General features: G+C 37.0%; 1 protein-coding gene across 1 annotated transcript in view; it reads left to right on the top strand.

Annotated features, from left to right (window-relative positions):
- Positions 1–18,436, top strand: part of LOC144236591 (protein O-mannosyl-transferase TMTC2) — a gene marked incomplete at its 3' end in the record, with an annotated part of 246,431 nt that extends 227,995 nt beyond the window's left edge. Inside the window, exons 5-7 of the mRNA XM_077770236.1 lie at positions 16,521–16,606; positions 17,075–17,259; positions 18,358–18,436. Coding sequence (XP_077626362.1) covers positions 16,521–16,606; positions 17,075–17,259; positions 18,358–18,436 — 350 coding nt within the window. The remainder of the gene's footprint in view (positions 1–16,520; positions 16,607–17,074; positions 17,260–18,357) is intronic.
- Between the last annotated feature and the right edge of the window lie 6,091 nt (positions 18,437–24,527).

Below are 24,527 nucleotides of genomic sequence, written 5' to 3'. Positions count from 1 at the left end.
ATAGCGCTTAGCTCACATTACAAGCACAATAAATATTTGCTGAATGTACATTTATACAATGTGCCCACGATTTATACACATTTTCCTTAAACTCTTCATGTGGGCAGGGTACATTTAATAACAAAAAATTCAAATGAGTAAATTTATTTTTTTATTAAAAATGTTTTTAAAAATGTTTTTATTTATTTTTGAGAGAGAGCAAGTGGGAGAGGGGCAGAGAGAGAGAGGGAGACACAGAAACTGAAGCTGGCTCCAGGCTCTGAGCTGTTAGCACAGAGTTGACATGGGGCTCGAACTCACAAGCCCTGAGATCATGACCTGAGCCAGAGTCAGATGCTCAATGGACTGAACCACCCTGGCGCCTGTCAACTGAGTAAATTAAAAAAAAAAAAAATCTTATTAGCATTATTAAAAGATTGATGAATTGACCACAGAGGAGTGGTCTGTGGAGCTGCACAAAAGGAAGACTTCAAAGAGGAGGATGGGGCAACAAGATTATTAGCAAAAGAAAAGGATTGTTTTAGGCCAGGTAGCTTTCCTTTGGGGGAAAAGAAAAGGATCTTATCATATAGATTACCTCATCTTTGTTTGGGGGATGGAGAAGGCCTATGTGGCTGACTCATTGGACTGATTATAAAGAATTTCTCATTGCCTGCATTTCTGGGGAATTCTGAAACTGCAATTAAATTATGTTCCAAGCCCCAGTTTGGGAATCTTGTTTAAGGAACACCACTTTGGGCCTATGGTTTTCTTTTGAATAGGTGCATCATGGATTATTTTAAAAACCCTCCTTCCCACTTTTTCTTTCTTCCTCTGTCCCTGTTTACCTCTGCAGAATCAAAGAGCACCTCAGGATGCCCTTTTTGCTTTATTTTTATATTGCTTTTAATTATAGTGCCCCTAGGGACTCTTGATGTTAGAGATGACTAGACTGGGGGTGGTTGAAAGGCAAGAGGAAGGAGTGATCCATCTTACTGTTCTGACAATGAGAACAGTGGGAGAAAATGCTCACCAGTCATCTAGAGAAGGAAAACCAGATCCAGCCTGGTCCGTATAATCACATCTTACTCAGAATATGACAAGCAGGTGCTTTCTTCGAGAATAGAAATTACAGGTTAGGAGAATAATCTGAGCTGTCCTGAATTCTGTAGACTAACTTTTAACACCATTTATATTTTATGAATAGCTTTTTGATGTTTAATTAGTGTGTGTGTGTGTGTGTTTCTGTAAATTTGTCTGTTTGAAGTAAAAATCGTTAGAAAAAAATCTCTAAATCTTCAAAGACCAGATTCAGGGGTGGGTACAAATCTGAGATGGAAAATGTATACTCCAGTCTCCAAAAAATTAGGTTTAGAAAAGATAGTGCAACTTTAATCAAAAGTAAGCACTGATAGCAAGGAAAAACAAATGCAATTTGGCCAATTTCTAGGTACTGGTCTAAAAATATGTAATGGGAAGCATTTAGGGATGAGAAATTTCTCTGGGTCAAGGCCATTACCTTAATAAGGCATAAGGGTAGAGGAGTAGAGTGCATAGAAAAGACAATAAAAGCAAGTGCTGCTGAAAGTATTCACCACTTTTCTCTTCATTTAGCACTTTAGTCCTGGGTCTTCCATCATTCTGTTTGTTTGGCTTCCTCCCAGCTCTTTTTTCATGTCCAGCCTAAGACACCAGTTTGCTTCCTGCCCCCACACTGGGGCCTGAAATGATGGGTACTGCCATAAAGAAATCCTTCTTCTCTTTGACCCCTGATTGGAGGAAGGGACATCCCTTTTTGGCACCAAAATTAAACCCGCAAAGGCAGTTTTAGGAGCATTGTTATAAATGGTACTTTCTTTCAAACTTTTTGAGTACTTCAGGAGAAGCTTGTGAGTGAGTTGTTTTTATTTTGCAAAATCTATTCCAAGAAAAAAAAAAAAAAAGGATAAACCCAACCTTTCATTTTTGGAATTCATCTTGCTATTCTTAAGTTAGAAATTACTTGTATGACCTAACATCTATTCCTACTGGTCTGTGAGATACATGATACCTTTTACCCTTTCATAATTTATTGGTTCAACAGCAGACTTTTGTTAGAGCACTGCTGTTAAGGGACAAAGAAAACACCCACTTTGTTGAACACTTATGTTTAAAGTGAGTACATTGTACTAAATCACTGTTTGCCCACGGGAATATCTCTAACCGAAATTATAACCATATCTATAGAAGGAATCAGGCACTGAAGCTTTCTTCTTCTTTTTTTTTTCGTGTGTGTGATTTTTTTTTTTAGTGTGTTGATGCCTGTGGAATTCACAATTGTTCATTTTTCTTTCCTCTGCTGCCTGAACAAACTTGTTTCAATTAGGTTTTCTTGCTATGGACTTCCATAGCACCTCACGAGACATCATAGTACCCTACAGACAATTTTGTTACTGCTTTTTAAATTATCTCTTTTCTTCTAGTCATTAAATCTCTATAATAGGACCATGGGATGTATTTTCAATGGCTGAATGAATGAATGAACTGATTAACAGTCTCCTTACCTTGACTTTTACTGAGTAGGTCAGGCTTCAGCCTATGCCCATAACCCAGCTTAGGGGTTCCCCCAAGAGTAATTGCATACTATCCAATTGATAAATTTTCCTTTTTAAGAAATTACATAATAATCATCTATGTTGTATAGGTCCTGTAAATAGTAAAGAATAAATAGCAAACCTGTACGTAGGTTTAAAGTTAAGTAATTGGTAGTGCTTTAATTTGTGTTAGGTGCTTTTTAGTTCTTAATTTTGTTTGTTTTGAATCACAAAATTCCTGGGAGGATGAGATAATATTTGAAAGATATTTGACTGTGATCCCAGAATATATAGATAGGTCTACCAGAACAGTAGGAGTGAAGTGTGTAAAAGGGAAAGTTTTCTTTTTAAAAAAATTAACTCTGTGCCACCTTTGCACCATGGAGTCTGTTTCATGAAATAGTTACTGGCATGAACTTTGGCATTAAGCAGATTTAGATTCAACTTTCCCATATGTTGGTCCCATTGTTGCCTTAGTCAAATTGCATGATCCTTATTCTTCATCAGCAGAATTGAGTTATGGCATCTCCTTATGCTATAGAAAGGAATGAATAAAATGGCTGGAAACTTGATATAATTATATAATAATTAAAGCTAAAGAGTTTGTTAGCTATTCATTGACTTTGTTTCTGACTCTTCGGGGGCATACCTATATTCATTGGTGAACATGTCTAGGAAGAGGAGTGGATCCTCAGCCTAAGAATAACTCAAGGAAACCTCTTTATAAGTTGTACTAGGCAGGGATCGCCACAGAACCAAAACCAATAGCGTATGTATATAATAAAGAAATGTATTATAAGATGTTGGCTCTTGCAGTCATGCAGCTTAAGACGTGCAGGATTGGCTCTCTGCAAGCTGGAGATTCATGGAGAGACAATGGTGTAGTTCAGAAGCTTGAGAGCCTTCATAAATACCAGTCTGAATTTGAAGGCCAGAGATCCAGGAGGTCTGAAGGAAGAACGTCAATGCCCCAGTTCAGGCAGAGAGAATGCAGATCTTCTCCATTTTTTCTTCATTCTGTTCAGGCCTTAACAGATCAGATGATGCCTGCCCACACTGGAGAAGGTCATCTGCTTTTACACAGTGTATGAATAAAATGTTGATCTCTTCTTAAAACATTCTCACAGACATACTCAGAAATAGCATTTAACCAGATATCTGGGCATTCTATGATCCAAGAAGCTGACACATGAGATTAGCTATCACACAAGCATGTTTGTTCTTGGTAAAGTTGATTGGCATTGGAGGCTTTAGTTTATCCACATTTGAAGCAAATTAAAAATATTTATCTATTGGTATGGACATATATAAATACAGAAAGACAGGAAAGAAATATATTAAGAACAACAGTGAAGGAGCACTGAGTATATGAGCCAGTAGATGGTAATTACTAATGCTAATACTGAGAACAGACACTTCTTCCCAATGGACCAATATGGGGTAATGGGAAGACAATGGGATTTGAAGCCTAGCAACTCTGAATTTGAGTCTTAGTCTAAGACTTTTCAGTTGTGTTACCTTGGGTGAGCTATTTAACTTCTCTCCCTAATGTTTTCACATGTCTAAAGTGAAAAGAATTTATATCTTGTATTACTAATATTAAGGATGAAAAGAAATAATCTGGAAAACATTATCATAAAGCCATCCAGTATTAAATCTCTTTCTTGCTTCCTATTAAGCACTGTTTCTTAACTAGGGATGTATATTCATACCTATTATTATTTTGTGACATGTAGAGGAAAATATAGCCTTAATTATATACTCAGGAGACAGTTATAAAGCAAAGTAGGCATATATTAATAGTTCTGTGAATCCCAGATCCACCAATAAATTAGCTACATGGATTTTTTTAAGTTGAGTAACCATTCTGGTTTGGGGGCTCCTATTTGTAAATTGGGGATTATATCTTCATGGGCTTACTGAAAGAATTATGAAAGATACTAATCACGAGACATCTTTTTCAGGACCTGTCACAGAAACAAATGGCTTACATAGGACTTCAAAGCTTGTTAGGATCCCATTGTCTCAGTACTTACTCAGGAAAAGTACCTTTGCAATGAATTCTCCATTTAATTGAGACCTCACATACTTTTAAGACATAGTGAAAATAATGTTTCTCTTTCTTTACACCCTAAGCAAAAACTAATTTTAAAATTAAAAAAAGAAAAAAAGCTACAGCTTCTTCATTTTCCCCCAAATATTAATTGATAAGACTTTTGGGAATGCATTTGATATGTAACAAACAACAAAAAAAATTAATTTGTTTGGATCCCTACTCCCCACATTTGACAGGTTAGAATGACAAAAAAATCTTCCTTATGAAGTAAGATGTCATTACTGTACTTTGTCAAAGTTAAACAAAATTCAATTTGGAACAAACAAACAGGTCTGTGTCAAAAGAAAGATGCCAGAGAGGAAGCTTAACTGTATTTTCTGAAATCTAGTTGGCAGGTATGTGACACTTGGAAGTGACACCTGATGAAACAGGATTTAGCTTTGGGAAGCTGTGTAATAGAATCAGGTGTGCACATCTGTCTAGTTCGTGTCACATGGCTGTGTCTTTTTCTCTATCACTGTTTCTAATCTTTTTCATGCATTTAAAGTATAGAGTCAGCCACCACCTGCGTGGCTCAGTTGGTTAAGCGTCCGACTTTGGCTCAGGTCATGATCTCGCGGTTCACGGGTTTGAGTCCCACGTCAGGTTCTGTGCTGGCAGCTCAGAGCCTGGAGCCTGTTTCAGATTCTGTGTCTCCCTCTCTTTCTCCCCCTCCCCTGCTCATGCTTTGTCTCTGTCTCAAAAATAAATAAATTGTAAAAAAATTTTTTTCTTTTATAAATAATAAAGTACAGAGTCAGAGAACAACTTGCTCCTTATCCTTCCCAGTGGAATTTAACCTTTTCAAGAAGGGACATCTTTTTTTAATTTTGCTCATAGTACATAATGGTATATAATAATCATGTATAATAATTTAGCAGTAGTTTAAAATAAGTATCCAATTAAGTCATGCTCTTTGTAGCATATGTATTAAATATTGTTCTTACAAGTTGAGTTTACATGTTTTAAGTAAAAAGGTGAACAATTTATATCCGCTTCCTTATTAGTGCTTTTATACCCAAAGTCATCTTTGTAAAAATGTCATTTGTACCTATTAAACTGAAATAGTTTAATTAAAATAGAACGGGAGAAAGAGAAAGTTGAGTATATGATTTGAGAAAAAAAGATAAGCTGAGAGAATTAATATATTTGGTCCTCAGATACAAAGTTTATTATCCCAAGGTGGCCTGAAAGCCATTGAGAGCAGAAAATAAAACTCTGTCTGTGATATCTCCTTTGGAACTCAAATTCAATCAATTGTATCTCATTGAATCTTTTTTTTTTCCTGAGATGAAAATCCTACCTATTTCATTTCACTTGATAATTCCTGTGAGTTTCCTTCTTCCTAGTTATTTGGGAATTGAGAGGATTAATTAAAATGCTTTTATTAAAAAATGCTACTAATGTCATTACTCTTTGGGTGAAGAGTGATAACTCTGACCACTCTGATGTCTAGGAGCTTAATTTAAGAGTTCCAATTTCATGCACCCATTACGCTCTTAAGTTACATACTTTTAATTAAATATATTAACTGCTATTTTTATAGTTGGCAATTGCCTACTCTAGTTATCACTAAAAACCAGGCATCTCATTTTTTGTAGTCATTCAAATATAGTTAGTTTTCCTTAAAATACTCGATCGGAGCCATACTTGATATTACATATTTTATGGTCTTATATGGTTTAAAAATATATATATAGAAAACAAAAGGATGCATGTGGCATTTTATCAGTTGGGGGGAGGCTGGTTTGCAAGTAATAAGAAACTCAAAATAACGTTAGTTTAAATGAATTAAAATTGTATTCGCTGTCTTACAAAAAGAAGTCCAGAGATGTGTAGCCCCAAAGTTCATAGAGTTTCATGAAGGGCTGCTTCTTGGGCTCCTTTGTTTTTTGCCCACAGTCCTCAGAACAGGATTTGTACCTTACAGTTAGCAGGGCAGAGGAGAGGTAAGGGAGAACATGGTTTCTCTTTTTCAGGGACCTTTCCTAAGAGGTACACAAACCACTGTGCTTTCATCTCATTGGACATAGATTTCTCACGTGACCAAGCCTGGCTTTCTGATTGGTCCTGGTTCTTTTTATATGTTCAGTCGTTAGTACCTATTAGATACCTAATTTCCAACCTCTCCCTCAGTCTAAACCTTTGAATTACTGTAGTTGATTCAAGTGGTAGCAACTTATTTTATTAACAGGGTTTGTTTTTGCAGTCTATCATTTCTATTGACTGTTTCCATAAAGACAAAAGTGAAATTGAATTTCTTAGAAATTAAAAAGAAAAAGCTTGCCAGTGCCACTTTTGTCAGTGCATCTGAGCAAGTCGTCAGTAGCTCTTATAATAATAGAGCTCTCCATATAGATTCCATTTATTGCTGGTATAGTCGCTTGAGATTTTTGCCTGATTATCTATTTCATCAAGCAAGATTCAGAAGCATTTGTGTGTATGAGTGTGACATGCTGTTGTCACTTCTGTATAATAGAGAAGAAAGATTTATTTTTCCAAGTGTCCTATTGTAAGCATAGCCTAAAACTAAGCACAAATCTTGAAGAAAAAAAGAACATAACAAGTTCAGCTCTTATGCCACTTCACAGTTAAATTATATAAAGTGTCATTCTTAGAGTCATTAGCTAAATTAGTCAATTTTATTAGGAAATTTGGATTTATGCAAAGTTCAAATATGTCTCCAAACCAGTGCTAATTAATTTCATTTGGGAAATTTCAAATGCATAAATACCTTAGAATAAAATTGAACACCTAAAATTTATAATACTTTATCTAAGGAAAAGCATCCTAGTTTCAAAGTACCTACACATGTTAAAGGATAATCAAATGCAATAAAATTCAGAAAAAATACCTCAATTTGAAATGAACAGATTTAAAAAAAAATTTTTTTTACAAAGAGTTTATTTTCAAGTTGGTTTCCATATAACACCCAGTGCTCATCCCTACAAGTGCCCTCCTCTATACCTATCCTCCCTACCCTCCACACCCATCAGTCCTCAGTTTGTTTTCAGCATTCAAGAGTCTCTCATGGTTTGCCTCTCTCCCTCTCCCCAACTATTTTTCCCCTTCTTCTCCCCCATGGTCCTCTGTTAAGGAAATGAACAGATTTTATTATTATAATAGCCCCAATGGCAGACTTATCTGTGAGGGATATGTTCCATGACCCCTACTGGATGCCTGAAACTGTGGGTAGTGCCAGACCCTATACATAACTGTATTTTTTCTTACACATACATCGCTATGTAAAGTTTAATTTATAAGTTAAGCACAGTAAGAGATTAACAATAATGTAATATAATTATAACAATATTCTGTAATAAAAGTTATGTGAATGTGGTCTCTCTTTTTCTCTCAAAATATCTTACTGTACCATATTCACTCTCCTTCTTGTGATGATATGAAATGATAAAATAGCTACCTGATGGAATGAGGCAAATGATGTAGTTATTGTCAGGTAGTGTTAGGGGGCTATTGACCTAGCACTAGGTGATGATGATTCATCAGAAGGAAGATTGTCTTTCAACCACAGATGACCATGAATGATTGATACCATGGAAAGCAAAATCACGGATTGGTAGAGGAGGCGGGGACTACTGTACTTGGGCTATAGGGATTACAGATTATTTTTTGAGCCGTTTCCTGTGAACAGTAAGTTATCTGATTTATTCTGATTGCTAAGTATGTTTGCCCAAGGAATAGCCATACTATTTACTATGAAATATTCCCATTAATATCATCCTAACTTTAAGTTGTTTTAGTGCATGACTCTTGTGTAAACTGCATCCTGTTTCACCCACATTTTGTGTGTAAACATCAGCTTACTCACTGTCCTATATATTCTTGAAAAGTATACTTTTTGTCTGCTGATGTACTTTATTAATACCAACTTTTGGGGCACCTGGGCAGCTCAGTCTGTTAAGTATCAACTTAGGCTCAGGTCATGATCTTGCAGTTCCTGGGTTTGAGCCCCACCTTGGGCTCTGTGCTGACAGCTCAGAGCCTGGAGTCTGGAGTATGCTTTGGATTCTGTGTACTCCCTCTCTGCCCCCTCTTACACACACTCTCTCTCTCTCAAAAATAAACTTGCCAAAAAAAAAAAAATACCAACTTTTGAATATCTCAGATTTCAAAAGAAATCTATTTTGAATAGATTTCAAAATCTATTTTGAAAACTATTTTGAAAGACCTTTGTTAGAACCTGAGGCAAAAGAAAGCTTCACTTGAAGATCAGTAGGTTTCTACAGTTCTGTATAGAGGGCAATCTCATTACAAAGAGCCACTGACAATTTGCTCAGCTGTACTGCTAGAGGTGGGACAGGTATGCTTTTTCTTTTAATTTTTAGAAAATCCCATTTCTAATTCCTTTAAAAAATTTTTTTTAACATTTTTATTTACTATTGAGAGACAGAGAGAGATAGAGCATGAGCATTGGAGGGGCAGAGAAAAGGGGAGACACAGAATCTGAGCTCCAGGCTCTGAGCTGTCAGCACAGAGCCCAACACGGGGCTCCGACTCACAAACCACGAGATCATCACCTGAGCTAAAGTTGGACGCTTAACCGACTGAGCCACCCAGGCATGGCTCTAATTCCTTTTTTTAATGAAAAAAGTAGAAATGATAGATTAGATTTTTATTGAAAAATAATTTAATCCTTGTAACTTGATTTCTTTTTTTCCATATTCTTTCCATGGGCCGTGTATGTGAATGGCAGAACATGAAGACCTCTTAAGGTCTTCTTCAGAAACTATTATGAAGAAATGTGTTGCAGTTATTACATATGAAATGCAAAATGTGATATCTTCACTTCAGCACTATTGGTATTTGGGGCCAGATAAGTCTTTGATTTTAGGGGCAATCGTGTGTCTTCTAACAGGTTTACATGTTTAGTGGCATCCTTGACCTCTACCCACTAGATGCCAGTAGAATCCACCCAGACGTGACAACATAAATGTCTGTTGCCTGGTGTTCCCTGGGGGATAGGCCGAGTCGGGGGATACGACAGAAGCCATCCCTGGTTGAGAGACACTGTGCTAAATAAATGTTTCCCTTCTGTCTCTGTCAATATTTGGAATCAGCTAGGGATTTGTATGCCTACTTACATTTAATGTTTGCATTTAACTCTGTCCAATCCACTGTTACCATGGATTTGATTGGATTTCATGTATCAAGTGTCTAGATGATTGTGATTCTTTAAAAATGGGATTTTAGACAAAGACAGGGTTTTTAGGGAGATTGGCATAAAGCTAGGCAAAACTTTCACAGGGGAAAAAATATTCTACATGCTCAGTGGTAATTCCTAAACCATATGATCAAAATCAGATTAAAAATAGCCAATAGGATTTAAGGGAGGGCATTTTGTTGTTTTGTGGGGTTTTTTGGTTAAATAAAGTGTTTTTCTAAAATTTAACTGTTAGAGTGAATAGTACTTTATAGATCAAGATGTGCTTTCTTTCTTTGACTAAAACAATATTCATTCTCTCTGTTTCCCCAATTTGTATTCTTCTTCACTCAGTACTAAATTTCATTGTTTTTCTGAAGGATAAGTCACTGGGGGAGAAAAACGAGAAGTAAAATATTTTCTTCTATTAGAAAATACTATAGGGGTCCCTGGGGGGCTCCGTCAGTTAAGCCTTGACTTCAGCTCAGGACATGATCTCATGGGTCATGAGTTTGAGCCCTACGTTGAGCTCTGTGCTGACTGCTCAGAGGCTGGAGTTTGCTTCAGATTCTGTGTCTCCATCTCTGTCTAGCCCTCCCCCACTCATGCTTGTGCTCACTCTCTCTCTCCCACAAATAAACATTAAAATTTTTTTAATTAGAAAAAGAAAATATTATAATATATCCACCTACACCCATACATATGTAAAAGTGACCAAACCCCTTGTTATTGAGAGATCAGAAATGTTTTTTTCAATTTCTTTCTCAAAAGACAGTTGAACTTCACATTAATGTGTAGCATGAGCTAGTTCCCTTGATTGTAAAGCACCTTCATGTAATATGAATACATTTATTTCTCATTAGATTCTGGCTTTGTGGTATATTAAAATGTCTTTTTATTTTTAATATACAGAGCACCCAGAATATTTTATTGATATGATCAGCATGTAAACAAACCGTGTCATCAATTTTAAACAGTTCTGGAAAAGCCTTTTATAAATGTTTTATTACAATACATATCTGCCTTTATTATCAGATTGCTGGGCTTCCATTATTGCATCCTTCTTACTAGTTGTGTGACATTTGGCATGTTGTTAAACTTTTTCTTGTCTGAAGTTCATGTTCTGTAAAATGGGACTAGTAATAATAGCCTACCTCCTAAGATTATTGTCGAAAAATAAATGTGAATTTTATGTCAAGTGCTTGACACACTGTAAGCATCAAATAAATTTAGCTGTTACTACTACCACAGTTATTACTATGTGAAAGGTTTCTATTCCTCTGTCATCTCTACAGTAAATAAAAAATGGGTTTGGTAAATGTGGGAAACAGCAGTAACAGAAGCTTGGTTGTGTTACAGTCCTAGAACTAACCCAAGTCCATCCTGAACCGCCAAAACATGTGGGATTCCTTATCAGAGCATGGATGCTAATTAGTACTGGAGCAAAAAGCAACATAAACTAGTATGAAGGCACTTCAAGTTGAAATATTTTTTGCTTTCCTCCTCTTTTCTTCTAGAAAGAACATGGGATTTATTATCAGAGTAACTGTGTTTCAGATCTTGGCTTTGCCTCTTCTTAATCATAAAACCTAGAGTTGGTAAATTTTCTGAACTTCTTTTCTTCCTGTATAACATGGAGCTCCTAACACTTTTTACTGTTGGTGAAGTGCTGCTTATTACACATCTCTGCCAATGTCACTTTGACACTGAACCTTCACTTGTCCATTCCTGAGCTGGACCAGTGTTGGTCCTCCATCCTCTAGCATATTTATTTCCACAACATTTATTTTATTTATCTCCCTCAGTAGATTGTTCATCCACAGGCGAGCGTATATCTGTCTTGTTCACATTTACAGCATGCACACTAGGGCATAGTTGATGCTTAGTTAAAATCTTTAGCCATGAGAAATTGGTCACAATAGCGACCTCACTTCATTGGACTCAATTATCTGCTGCCTTTATTCACATAATGTAGGGGATGATACTCAGGGATTCAAAGGGCTGTATTACATGTATTCCTGGACACTTGACTACTATAGCTCTCCGTAGGACTATATTCCTCCAAAGAATAAAGCAGGCTGGACAAAATTCTCTAGGTATGGTGATGATGCTATTTATCGTTTTCTCCTCTGTATGGTTTTGAATTGGGAAATGATTGGAATTTAGTACATTAGCGTTAGGGAGCCCATGAGGCTGAATTCATCAGATTGCAAGTTTATGGGCTTTAGGCATATTGTCAAAGATAGGTGCTCATCCCCTCATGTTAATTCTGTCTAGCCTAACAGCATATGCCCTTTAGAAATGTAATTATGTAGAGACTAATTAGTGGGCTGTTGCAGTTATTTAGGTGACAGTGAAGATACAAAGGGCTCTGATGGAGCCATAAAGATAAACCTTGAGAGGCAGAGTAAAGAGTGAGAAAATAAAGAATTTGTGGGCTTTGAAGACTTTATAAAACATGGAATTATGAGTATGAGTGAAAAGTAAAAAATGGTCACCAGGTTTCTGATTTTGTAAATGTAGTGAATGGCAGTGCTGATTGCCAAAGAGATTTTTTTCTCTTTTTATTTATTTCATTTGTTTATCTTTTTACTTATTCTTTTTTTAATGTTTGTTTATTTTTGAGAGAGAGAGAGAGAGCTCTAAAGGGAGAGAGACAGAGAAAGAAAAGGAGAGAAATCCAAAGCAGGCTCCAGGTTCCGAGCTGTCAGTGAGGAGCCTGAAATTAAGTCCTCCATTAAGAGCAGCCTCGGGCTGCACGTAACCCAGTTCCAGGAAAAGCTTCAGCTGAAGCCACCCTCGGACCACCCTCGGATCAGCCAGTCAAAAGAAATGTGTAACATTCCTGTGGTCTGAGTTAGGGCTGGGAACTACAGGTAGTTACTCTGTGCAAACTAGCCAATCACTCACCACTAAACCCCACGTGGGCCCTTTGAACTCACCTCATAATTGGTCATTTTCAAAGGATTCTCAAAGGTCATGACTGGGTCCTGCCAAAAGTAAGGATGCCTCACAGATAATGGTCAAAACTGTTACCATGGGTCCTGTACAATTATGATTGGTGCTTATGTGATGATGCTGTATGTACAACATGTGCACTGTAACACCCCTGTCCCTTACCCCATAAAAACCCTGCTCGCTATTGTTCGGGGCTTCACCTTGCTGCCGCTCTGACGGGAGACGGGTGAGCCCCTGCTCGAGCTTGTAATAAAGACCCTTATATACTTGCATCGGTGTCAGCTCCTTGGAGGTGACTCGCGATTCGGACATAACATCAGCACAGAACACAATATGGAGCTCAAACTCATGAACTGTGAGATCATGACCTGAGTTGAAGTCGATGCTTAACCAACTGAGCCACTCAGGTGCCCCTTCTTTTTTTTTTAATACTTATTTATTTTTGAGAGAGAGAGAGACAGAGCATGAGCAGGGGAGGGGCAGAGAAGGAGGGAGACACAGAATCCGAAGCAGTTCCAGGCTCCAAGCTGTCAGCCCAGAGCCTGATGCGGGGCTCGAACCCATGAACCATGAGATCATGACCTGAGCCGAGGTCGGACGCTCAACCGACTGAGCCACCCAGGTGCCCACCCCTTCTTTTTATTATTCTTGAGCAGGAGAGGCTGTTTTCAGGTTTTAGATATGCTGATTTTGAAATTCTAGTGAGCACCTAGGTTGAAGTAGTTCAGTAAGCTGTTAAAAATAAATCTGGATGTCAGGAGACCAATCACCACTTCAGAACTGAGAAGAGTCAGTCTATATATGAGCTACATGTAAGCATGATGTCATGCAGAGACAGTATTTGTGAAGAAAGGAGAAGAAAGACAAAGTCCTCTGAAGCACCAGTCTTTCAAAGTAATATATGAATGTACTTCAAGAGATACTTTTTTTTTTATTCTCTGTAGGATGGTCCCAAGTCCAGAAAACTAGGGGAGACCAGTCTCCAGGAAGCAGAGGAAATAAAATTTCAGGAAGAAGGAGGAGTTACACAGTCACAAGTACAGTTGTGTGGGCAATTCATATAAGCACACTATGTGGGGGAAAGGGGGTGGTTGATAATTAGAACTGATAAACTGGATTTAGGGTTAAATAGGATTTGAGTCATTGGACATTTACACTATAGACCATTCTGGAAGGAAATCTGTATCTGAGAAGAGCAATAATAAGAGGTATAGGTAGATGCAGAAATGAATAAAGGTTGCTGGAGTTTTTCTTCCTCTATGTGCTAAGAGGTACATAAGCTTTTTTTTTTTTTCTTTTTTTTTTTAAGGTAAAGGAAACTATAGTGGACAAAAAGATTGAAGATATTAGGTAAACGGGGGTTCTTGGAAGCATTTTGTTTCCTAAGGAAGGTACAAAAAATAGAATTAAATATCTGGATGGTATTTCTCCTCAGGTGCCCTTAGCCTTGTATCAAAGGTGTAGGACCTCATTATCTCACTCTCAAAGGAAAGTGATAAAGGTAATTAAGGTTGTAGATAAGTTTCTGAAATGAGATTCTGTATATGAACTTAATTAACTGGAAATCCAGCATTTTTCAATAAAATTATTGTTAGAATATTATTCCTTTTTCAAAAAGCATGTGAATTTTCTCTTCTCTTTAACAGTTCTACCTTTTTTGTATTTATTTTTAAAGATATTCAGGTCTTTACAAAGAGTATTTCATCCCTTTGTTAGAGTTATTATTTTTTAAAACTGAAGTGTAGTTGATATGTCATGTTCTGTTAGTTTTAGGTATATACCCACTTTTAGAGACAGTAGAACAGGGATTCCTGGATGACTCAGTTGGTTAAGTGTCTGACTCTCAATTTAGAGTCAGGTCATGATCTCACTATTATGAGGTCAAGCCCCTCATCCTGCTCAGCATTGAGCATGGAGCCTGCTTAAGATTCTCCCCTCCTTCTTCCTCTGCCCCTCCCCAACTTGTACTTGCACTGTCTCCCCTGCACCCTCAAAAAAAAAAAAAAGACAGTTGAACATTGGCACAAACTCTTGGATACTTCAGGAAACTAGCAACTGAAAAGTATACTCAACTGCAAAGCATATCAATTTCATGATCAAACTAATTGCTGCTCAGGGGTGCATGGTGGCTCAGTAGGTTGAGTGTCATGATCTTATGGTAGGTGGGTTCAAGCCCCATGTCAGGCTCTGTGCTAGCAGCTCAGAGCCTGGAGCCTGCTTTGGATTCTGTGTCCTATCTCTGTCTCTCCCTTGCTCGTTCTCTCTCTCTCTCTCTCAAAAATAAATAAACATTAAAAAAATTGTTGCTCAAATCTTTTTATAGAAATATACATTTATGTATCTATGTATGTGATGTGCTTTGGAATGGTTTGATCTATTCAGATGAATCTTAAATATTAGAAATAGTAAGGTTAATCTTTGCTAATGATACAAGTGAGCAGACTTTATGTTTGAAATGATTTTCTTCATATTTTTTCAGTGATTCTCATTAAATAGTAAGATGAATATTTTAAAAATATTCTACAAAATGATGTGTGTTTATCGGTAGCCTTCTCATTTTGCAAAGGCCTTAGCAGCTGGCAAAGTGGTCTCTTCAGTTTGAGGTTTACAACAGCAGTACTTGACCCAATAAAGGTGCCAAATGTCCATAAGATACTCACTGATTACAAGAAAATAAGGCACAGGCCAAAAAGCTTCTGAGAGAGCTTTTTGTACTTAGTCCAATTCCCTGACATTGTATTTTTAAATATTTTTAATGTTTATTCATTTTGAGAGCCAGAGGGAGAGCGAGATCACAAGTGGAAGAGGGACAGAGAGAGATGGAGACACGGAATCTGAAGCAGGCTCCAGGCTCTGAGCTGTCAGCACAGACCCCCATGCAGGGCTCAAATGCATGAACCGTGTGAGATCATGACCTGGGCCGAAGTTAGACACGCAACCGACTGAGCTACCCAGGCACCCCCGACACTGTATTTTTATAGATATGATTATAATTGATTCTTATTTAGGTCATGAGGGTGGAGTCTGGAATGACATAATCCATGTGGCCACTGCCTTAGGAGCCTTCTCAGGAGACCCGTGGGGTTTAGCGGTCTGTAGACAAAAGCATGTTGTCTCTCACAACAGTGAGGTGAAATTTTCCTAGTGTTCTGAAATTCAAACTTATTTCACTAAATCCAGAAAATAAGGAAATAACAATTTGAATAACCTTCAGTCTTCTCTCTGTTCTTACATAGTATCTGGCTAAATTCTCTCTTTTTCCTATTGACCCATATTACCGTTTGTTTCTCAGGCAGTCATGGACCAGTATTTCCCCAGTAATATGGCTAGTGAGAGAGGCATCTCATGCTCTGGTGCGTGTGTGTGCGTGCGTGCGTGTGTGTGTGTTGCCTTAGACACGTTTCCTTTCTGAAGTGATGAAAAATTGTGCATGCTCCAAGAAGAAATCCAGGTGGCTGGTCATTCCAGTGGAAGAGGAAAAACTGCTGGAAAGGGAAAAAGTTCACTGGGAGGAAAGGGCTTTTTGAAAATACTTCTTAATACTTTACAATGCAACATAAATGTAGCTGATACCTCTCCTATATTTTCTCTCCTGAGTAATCATTTCCTTCTATTTAGAATTTATTTTTATAGTACCAGCTCAGCATTTTTACAGCCCCTCTAACCATTTTTAGTTTTGAAATATAAAATAAATATTTGTGGTTTTATGTATAGTAATGCAGTCCTTCTCCAAATTTCTATTTTCCTCATGCAGAGGATTACTTCTACAGGAGAACAGCAGGTTTGCGGAAGCATTACATTATTACAAATTGGCGATCGGAAGCAGGCCTACCCTGGCTTGTAAGTCATATTCAAGTTCTTTTAAAACACCTCTTTCTTTACTTCTTTATCCATGAAAATTATCTTGATGACTTACAGCCTCAGAGAGAAAAAAACATGCTATTTCTATTTCTGAATATTTACCAGTTGGGTTATGAGCCTCTCATAATTACATCTGTCTCAATTAAATCATGTTTGATATCCATTTATCATTTGTAATATATTAAGATAAATACAACTTGTATTCCTCTAGAGTTTAAGCTCAAAATATTTTGAGCTCTTTGAGGGCAAAGGCTATCCATATATTCTTCACTGATACCTGCACTCCTTATTGCGTTATGGCTCCCGTCTATGTCTGATCCCAAGTATTTATTTCGTGGTTTTCTTATAAAATCAGAAATAATCCATACAAACTGAGTTGAAGTAAATATAACATTATTGTAGTCACAGAGTGCATCATCTTCTCATCCTTTTTTTTTTTTTCCTCAGCTGCCTATTTAAACACCGGTATTATTCTAATGAACCAAGGAAAGACAGAAGAAGCCCGACGCACATTCCTAAAGTGCTCTGAGATCCCTGATGAAAATCTAAAGGACCCTCATGCACATAAGAGCTCAGTTACCAGCTGTCTGTACAACCTGGGAAAACTCTATCATGAACAGGGACATTATGAGGTCAGGCCAAAACCTCCGCCCTGTTCCTTCCCCCTTGTTCTTGATCTTGTCTCCGTGTTTTCTACCCTAAGATGTCATTGCAGGGGCACTATGATCATTTAAGAAGTTAATATGAGTTTTTGTTAAAAGAGTTTTTTGGTGGAATTCATTTGGAAAAGAACCTCTGCTACACAGAATTTAAGATTTCGTTATTGTTAATTTCTCAGAGTAATTGTGACTCCTCTAGAAAGGGGAAATTACATAGTTTCTTAAGCTTATTTGCCTATCTCCTGTTCGAGTTTATGCTCCAAGACACATTCGTACTGTTATCTACTACCCACTATTTGATGTTTAAAAAAATAAATACACTGTGCTCTGAGTATTAAGGAAGGGATTTGTTGTTAATCCTATCCACTTAATTCTTTTTACAATAGGAATAAAATGAAAATTAATTTTATTTTTTTAATTGGGATGAGAGGAAAAGCACTGGAGACAGGACATTGTCCAGGAAGCTGGAGGTGTGTGTGCCCTTAGTCTTCCATGAAGCATCCCTGCATGGGATCCCTCTCTCACACATACTAATCCTCCTTCCCTTCCTCTCTCTCAAACCCATACTCTTACACCCTGTATTAAGACTGCAGTATAAGGAGGAAGATACGACTTTTTATATAATTGCATTTTTATAATCTCAGTGGATTTCAGTAGCCAGAAGATTTGTTAGTCACTGTTTTGTTTAGATCCTACCTGGTTGCTGGGCTTGAAGTACGTATAGATTTTAGATGATGATGGGTAATTTCTGAAGGTGAATTTTACTAGTTTTTTTTTTTTTTAACTGAATAACCTCTGTGAACTGGAAAAACTTAATCTTAAAATGAAAGAGCATTGATAACATTTGACTCCTTGTTAAATTAAATGTTTATATGGCCTTCTCTACTAACTGGGTTGAATATTTTCATTCATGGAATTAAAGTAGGTATGCTATCAAAAGACAGCTCAAGTATTTTACTCTAATGAACCATTTAGAAATAGCAATGGAAGGTTTTGACTTTGGAAGGATGTTATTATTTTATTTGTAGTGAATATCACTGTACTTTGTCTCCTTTCTGTTTCCTAAATTAGGATGCCCTTAGCGTATACAAGGAAGCAATTCAGAAAATGCCCAGGCAGTTTGCCCCACAGAGCCTGTACAACATGATGGGTAAGTAAAATGTTAATATTTTAACTGATATTTCAGAGACCTATGGAGAAATTAAAATTTGTGCTTTTGTTAAATAGAATTCTAGTAAATTATATTATTAATCCTCACACACAAACAGAAAACTTATTCACAGCTGTGTGATACATTCAAATTTTCACAAAACACCCTTCTTTTTTTTTTTTTTTAAAGTAAACTCTACCCCCCTATGTGAGGCTCAAACTCATGACCCTGAGATTAAGAGTCACGTGCTCTGCTGACTGAGCCAGCCAGACATCCTGACAAAGCACACTTATTCTAACAAGAGCAAATAAATACATTAACATAGTGATTCTTAACAAATTGGCCAGATACCATAGTTGTTGCAAGTGACTCACAAATCCATCTGGGTATGAGTATTAAAACTAGACTCTAGAGATTAAAAATGGTGAATAAAGATTTATATTTTAATGATTTATCAAATTCATGATAACTTTTGATCATGTTATTTTCTTATTCAGAAGATTCCTCTGAATAAACATGATATGGAATAGAGAGTCATGATTTTGATGCTTATAAAAAATGGGAATAACTGAACCAAGTTGTGTGATTCTCACTGATAAGGTTTTATCAGAGTATTATTTTACAGTAAAGTGTAAGAGGCCAAGAACTAGAATTTCTAATAAAATAATCTAGCTATCGTCTGTGATTGATCTGTGACTGCCTTATAGGAAATTGTCACCATATCTATTTGATAGTAGACACAACTGAAAACTATCTATTCAGTATGTGTCTCTTGGGGGAAAATCCCTGCAGTTTAAGATACTCTGCTGTTTAACTTTGCTAATAAAGTTAAAGGAGAGAAGAAAACTAGATAAAGGAGAGGAGAAAAATGGTTACTTTTTCCATCAAGTTGCCTATTTTTCTCCAAAGCACAAATCACAAACTCAGATTTTCCTTTCTCATTAAACTCAGTTTAATATTTCTAGGCATAGAAAACAGACTACATAATCTTTAGGATTATTTTATGCTTCTGTATTCAATGATTTGAGAAATTTGATACTAGCTATATGGCTTGAGCACACACAACAAATCCCAAACCTTCCCAAACTAGAAAGTATATAGGTCTCAAAGACACTCACTTTTTCTTATTTCTAAATAAGGAAAAAAAAAATTAGAAATAATTTAGAGATAGAATGAGGCACAGGTCAGTAAATAGAAAAATAGTAATTTGGGAGGGATCAAAGTTTTCATTCCACGTGTCTGAGAATCCCACCCCCAGTTGGCCTGTGCAGCAATGGACTGGTTTCATGATTAGGTGAAAGAGGACACTGGGATATTTTTAGTTGTGGCTTCTTTTTCTCTTTGGTACAATTACTAAAAGGTAAAAATCTAGTTTCATTAAATGTACTTTTAGTACATTAGAACAGTGGCTTTTACCACCCAGCATGTTACCACCAATCTGCCTACCCAGCACATGTATCTACCCATATGTGTGTCCATAAAGTATGTCCCTTTTGAATATAGATTTGTCAGTTGAATTAACTTTTCTGTATTAATGCTGGATGGTTATTCATGTCAAAATGAACATTAAAAGGATTTTATTCTCTAGCTTTCTCAAGAAATCACGGTGGTTTTGTTCATGATTTTATTTTTTATTTAAAAATTTTTTAATGTTTATTTATTTTGAGAGGGAGGGCAGGCAGACGGAGGGAGAGAGAGAGAGCAGGGAAGAGTCAGAGAGAGAGGGAGAGCAAGCAAATCCTAAACAGACTCCACACTCCTAGCACAGAGCCCAGTGTGGGGCTTTAACTCATGAACTGCAAGATTATGACCTGAGCTGAAACCCGGAGTGAGATGTTTCACCAACTGAGCCACCCAGGTGCCCCTGACTCTATGATTTTATTTTTAATGCTAATGCTTCTGGGACCCTTGTTCCCTATTTTCCTGAATTTTCAAAGAAGATGTCTTTCTTTAAATGAGGAAAGGACTCAGCTCCTTGGCAACAGACTGCATATGACATCTTTATTATTAATAGGAAGTGTGGTCCTCACTATATAGTTAGTGATTTCAGAGAATTCATTCAATTATTTTATGCAAATAAATTTGATTGAAAACTCAGCTGCTACTTTGGGATCTGTCTCTCATACACAGATGCTGAGCACACACAGGCAGCAAATGATAGGTATGACCCTGGGGTTATTGCTTAGTCCTTTGTCTTATTTTTCATTATAGAAAGAGGTCATTTTGCCCAGACTCTGAGAAGGCTTTGTAATGGGAGAATCCCAATATGATTTAACATTCCAGATCTCTTCCATAATTATGGTGGCTGCCTTCTGTGTAATTTTAGGTGAGGGTCTTTCAGCTGAGCGCGTTTTGTAGTTTCAATTGTTCACGAAACTATAATTTTCTCAGAGTGAGTTCACCTCCTAATCAAATGGGTGAAATCCTCTGAGTATTTGTGTTAACTCCTAATACATTTTGATTAGCCTCCATATGACAAGAGAAAAAATGGCCCAGGAGATAAGCTGCCCTATCAGTTCATCAGTTTCATTAGTCTGTCAGCATGTGCTGATTATCCTATCAAGTTTATCAACAGCCTTGAATGTGTTTTCTAATTCACACATTTACATATTATTAGTGCCCTTTAGGGATCAGTGATGGATTATAATGTCTGGCCACATTTAGCCTGTAAGTATTCATTTTTCTTAGGGCTCATTCATTGACACTCTCAGGACCACTACCCCCAAGCACTTGTGTTTATATATACAAACATTATCTTTTTAAATGCATCCTATGCTGTCATTTATTTGGAGGTTAAAATAAAGGAGTATGTGTAAAAAATCAAAAGAGTGTTAGAGATAGAAGATGCCTATCTTCAAAGTTCCTCCTAATATAATCTTTTATTTTGCAAAGTAGAAATTAAGACCCAAAGAGTTGAGTTGATCTTTTCAGGATTCTGGTTTGTGTTAGAAGCAGAAGGGTAGTTTCCTGATTTAGATTCAAATCCTTTTTCTATTTAGCCCTTGTCTGTTACTGAAGCTGGTACATTCTTTACTATGTCAAAAAACTTTTATTTACCTATTTAAAAATCACCAAAATATCTGTAGATGTAGATATAGAGGTATGTGTCGGATTCCTTGTCTCAATATATATTAAAAACTTCTTTATTTTGTTAAAAATGATAAAACACCTACAAAAATGAAATATGCAAGATACTAAACTTTAATATCAGATAATTTTTAACCACCTTCAATTTTCCCCTTTTTTCTCTATAATTGCTTATTTCCTTTATTATGTACACTAGCATATGGCTTTTGAATATTCCTAAGAGATTATGGAAAACTAAATGAGGCTGTGACTTTTAAATCCTTTTATCAGTTTGAGCCCTTCCAATCCCAAAGGTCATTTTAAGCCTATTTACTATTTAAAATAAAATTACTCAGCTTTGTCAATGCAAAGTAATTGTTAGGTTAATTATCTAAGCAATTTAAGCCCTTTTGTGTTGGTAATATATCTTGAGAACAAAAGGGTGTAATGTGTTACCTGGAGTAAGATGGAGTCTAGAGTTACTGCCTGGTCAGGGCAGTGTATAATCACTGTGTTTAGAATAACCTCTGTGAGCCAAAAAGGAAAAAAAATTCATTTTAAGTCACAAGTGCTGGGTGGGGGGTACAAAGGTGGTGGTGCTAGTATGAAATGAAAATCGCCCATATGGTTCCTGCTCTCATGGAACTTTCTAGGTGGTTTCACAGTTAGTCTGGAGCTCTTCAGTACTTTTCCTTAATATGTGAATGCCTGTAAATAAGATGGAAAATTGTATTACTCTAAACTCAAAAATACTTTGACTCCAACTATGTCATTTGCGTTATGTTGTCTGGACCAAAGAAATCAAACCAACCAAATGGGAAAAATAACTCTTTTTTTATTTCTAACGTGACAGTAGTTGTCACAATTTGCATACACATTCATATTTTCCTGTTCTTTAAAAAATATGTGTTTACAAGGGGTAACATGTCTTTTATGTTAGGGAAAGATTGTATTTTTCTTCCTGAGGAATTGCATGATAATGATCCGTTGCTGTTTATTGCCTTATTTGCCTGTATTTTGTTCTTACCATTTTGATTCTCTTGTTCCTGGTAATTTCTAGGGTTTTTCTTTTTTTCTTTTTTTTTTTTTTTGCAGTTTATTTATTTTTAGAGAGACTTGTGTCTCCACAAGTGCTGGAAGGGCAGCGAGAGAGGAGAGAGAATTCCAAGCAAGCTTCATGCTCTCAGCACGAAGCCCGAAGTGAGGCTTCAATCGAGGAACCTGAGATGATGACCTGAGCCAAAATTGAATCAGTCACTTAACCAACTGAGCCACCCCTTAGGGTTTTGTTGTTGTTTTATTTTTTTATTATTTATTTGGTTATATTTTTAAATGTTTACCTTAGAGAAAGAGAGAGAGAGTCAGAGCATGAGCAAGGGAAGGGCAGAGAGGGAGGGAGACACAGAATCTGAAGGAGGCTCCAGGCTCTGAGCTAGCTGTCAGCACAGAGCCCGACATGGGGCTGGAAGCCAGCAGCCCCAAGATCTGAGCCGAAGTCAGATGCTTAGGCAACTGAGCCACCCAGGCACCACCTGTGTTTTTGTTTTGGGGATTTTTTAAAATTTTTCTTTACATTTATTTATGTTTGAAGGAGACAGAGCACAAGCAGGGGAGGAACAGTGAGGGAGGGAGACAAAGAATCCAAAGGAGGCTCCAGGCTCTGAGTTGTCAGCACAGAGCCCAACACGGGGCTCAAACTCACAAACCGTGCAATCATGACCTGAGCCGAAGTTGGACGCTTAACTAACTGAGCCACCCAGGCGCCCCACTTGTTTTTTGTTTTTTAAATACACATCCCTATTACTTTATAAAATCCCAGCTCAGTAATAGAAAATATATTTTTCTCCAACAAGGTATAACTAATAAATCTTTTACTTGCATAAGTTTGAAATTGAAAAGATGTTTTCTTCTCATATTCTCTCAGAAGGAAATAATCTTTCCATTTTATTTATTTTTTAAAAAATTTATGTTTACTTATTTTTGAGAGATAGAGACAGAGACACAGCTTGAGCAAGGGAGGGGCAGAGGGTGGGAGACACAGAATATGAAGCAGGCTCTGGGTGCTGAGCTATCAGCGCAGGGCCTGACACGGGGCTTGAACCCATGGATTTTGAGATCATCACCTGAGCTGAAGTTGGATACTCAACCAACTGAACCACCCAGGCTCCCCAAGAATCTTTTCATTTAAATTTCAGTTTTGTCTTTTAAACCCCAGCTCCTTAATTATGAGAGATTTCCTCAAATTTATTGAGCTAGCCAGAGACAATGGAGCAAGAAACAGTGAATAGGAAAAACAATGAATTCATTAGAGCAGTTTTTGTAATAAAAAGCTTATCCAAATTTTAGAATTGTATTTCTAAGAAAGACTTGTGGGGGTATCTGAGTGGCTCAGTCAGTTAAGTGTCTCACTCAGTGAGACCTGAGTGTTTCAGTTCAGTTCATGTCTCACAGTTCATGGGTTCCAGCCCAGCATCGGGCTCTGCACAAACAGTGCAGAGCCTGCTTGGGATTCTCACTGTCTTCCTCTCTCTGCACCTTCTCTGCTAATGCACGTTCTCCCTCTCTAAATCAATCAATCAATCAATCAATCAATAATAAACAAACTTAAAAAAAAAGAAAGAAACTTGTGGAATAAGAGTCAAGTGGCATAAATCGCTACCAGTAATCTTTAGATTCCTTGCTACTTAGGTAAGAACTGACACACAAGGTGTCAAATACACCTCCTGAAAACAAAATGCAAAGATTCTTTCTTGTAAATTTACCCTAACTCTCCTTGAAGTAAATGTACATTTTCTGCTGAAATCGGTTGGTAGCATGGCTCTAAATATAGTCTGTTTTTCTCTCAGCCTTCTGTATGACTAGGGTCTTTTTAGCTGAATCATTTATTTTTGCTGGATTTTTCTAGCGTGTGTGTGTGTATGTGTACACCTCGCCTTCTTTTAGGATACATTTAGAATCGAAATACTCAGAAAAGTTTTTGACATGACGGTTCACATGCTTAATGTTTTCTTCTGTGACTGGCTCT

Source organism: Crocuta crocuta, unplaced genomic scaffold, assembly GCF_008692635.1.
Source record: "Crocuta crocuta isolate KB4526 unplaced genomic scaffold, BGI_CrCroc_1.0 scaffold317, whole genome shotgun sequence".
Lineage (NCBI taxonomy): Eukaryota > Metazoa > Chordata > Mammalia > Carnivora > Hyaenidae > Crocuta > Crocuta crocuta.
Note: the sequence above shows the minus strand (reverse complement) of the source record. Positions and strands in the feature narration are given on the sequence as shown.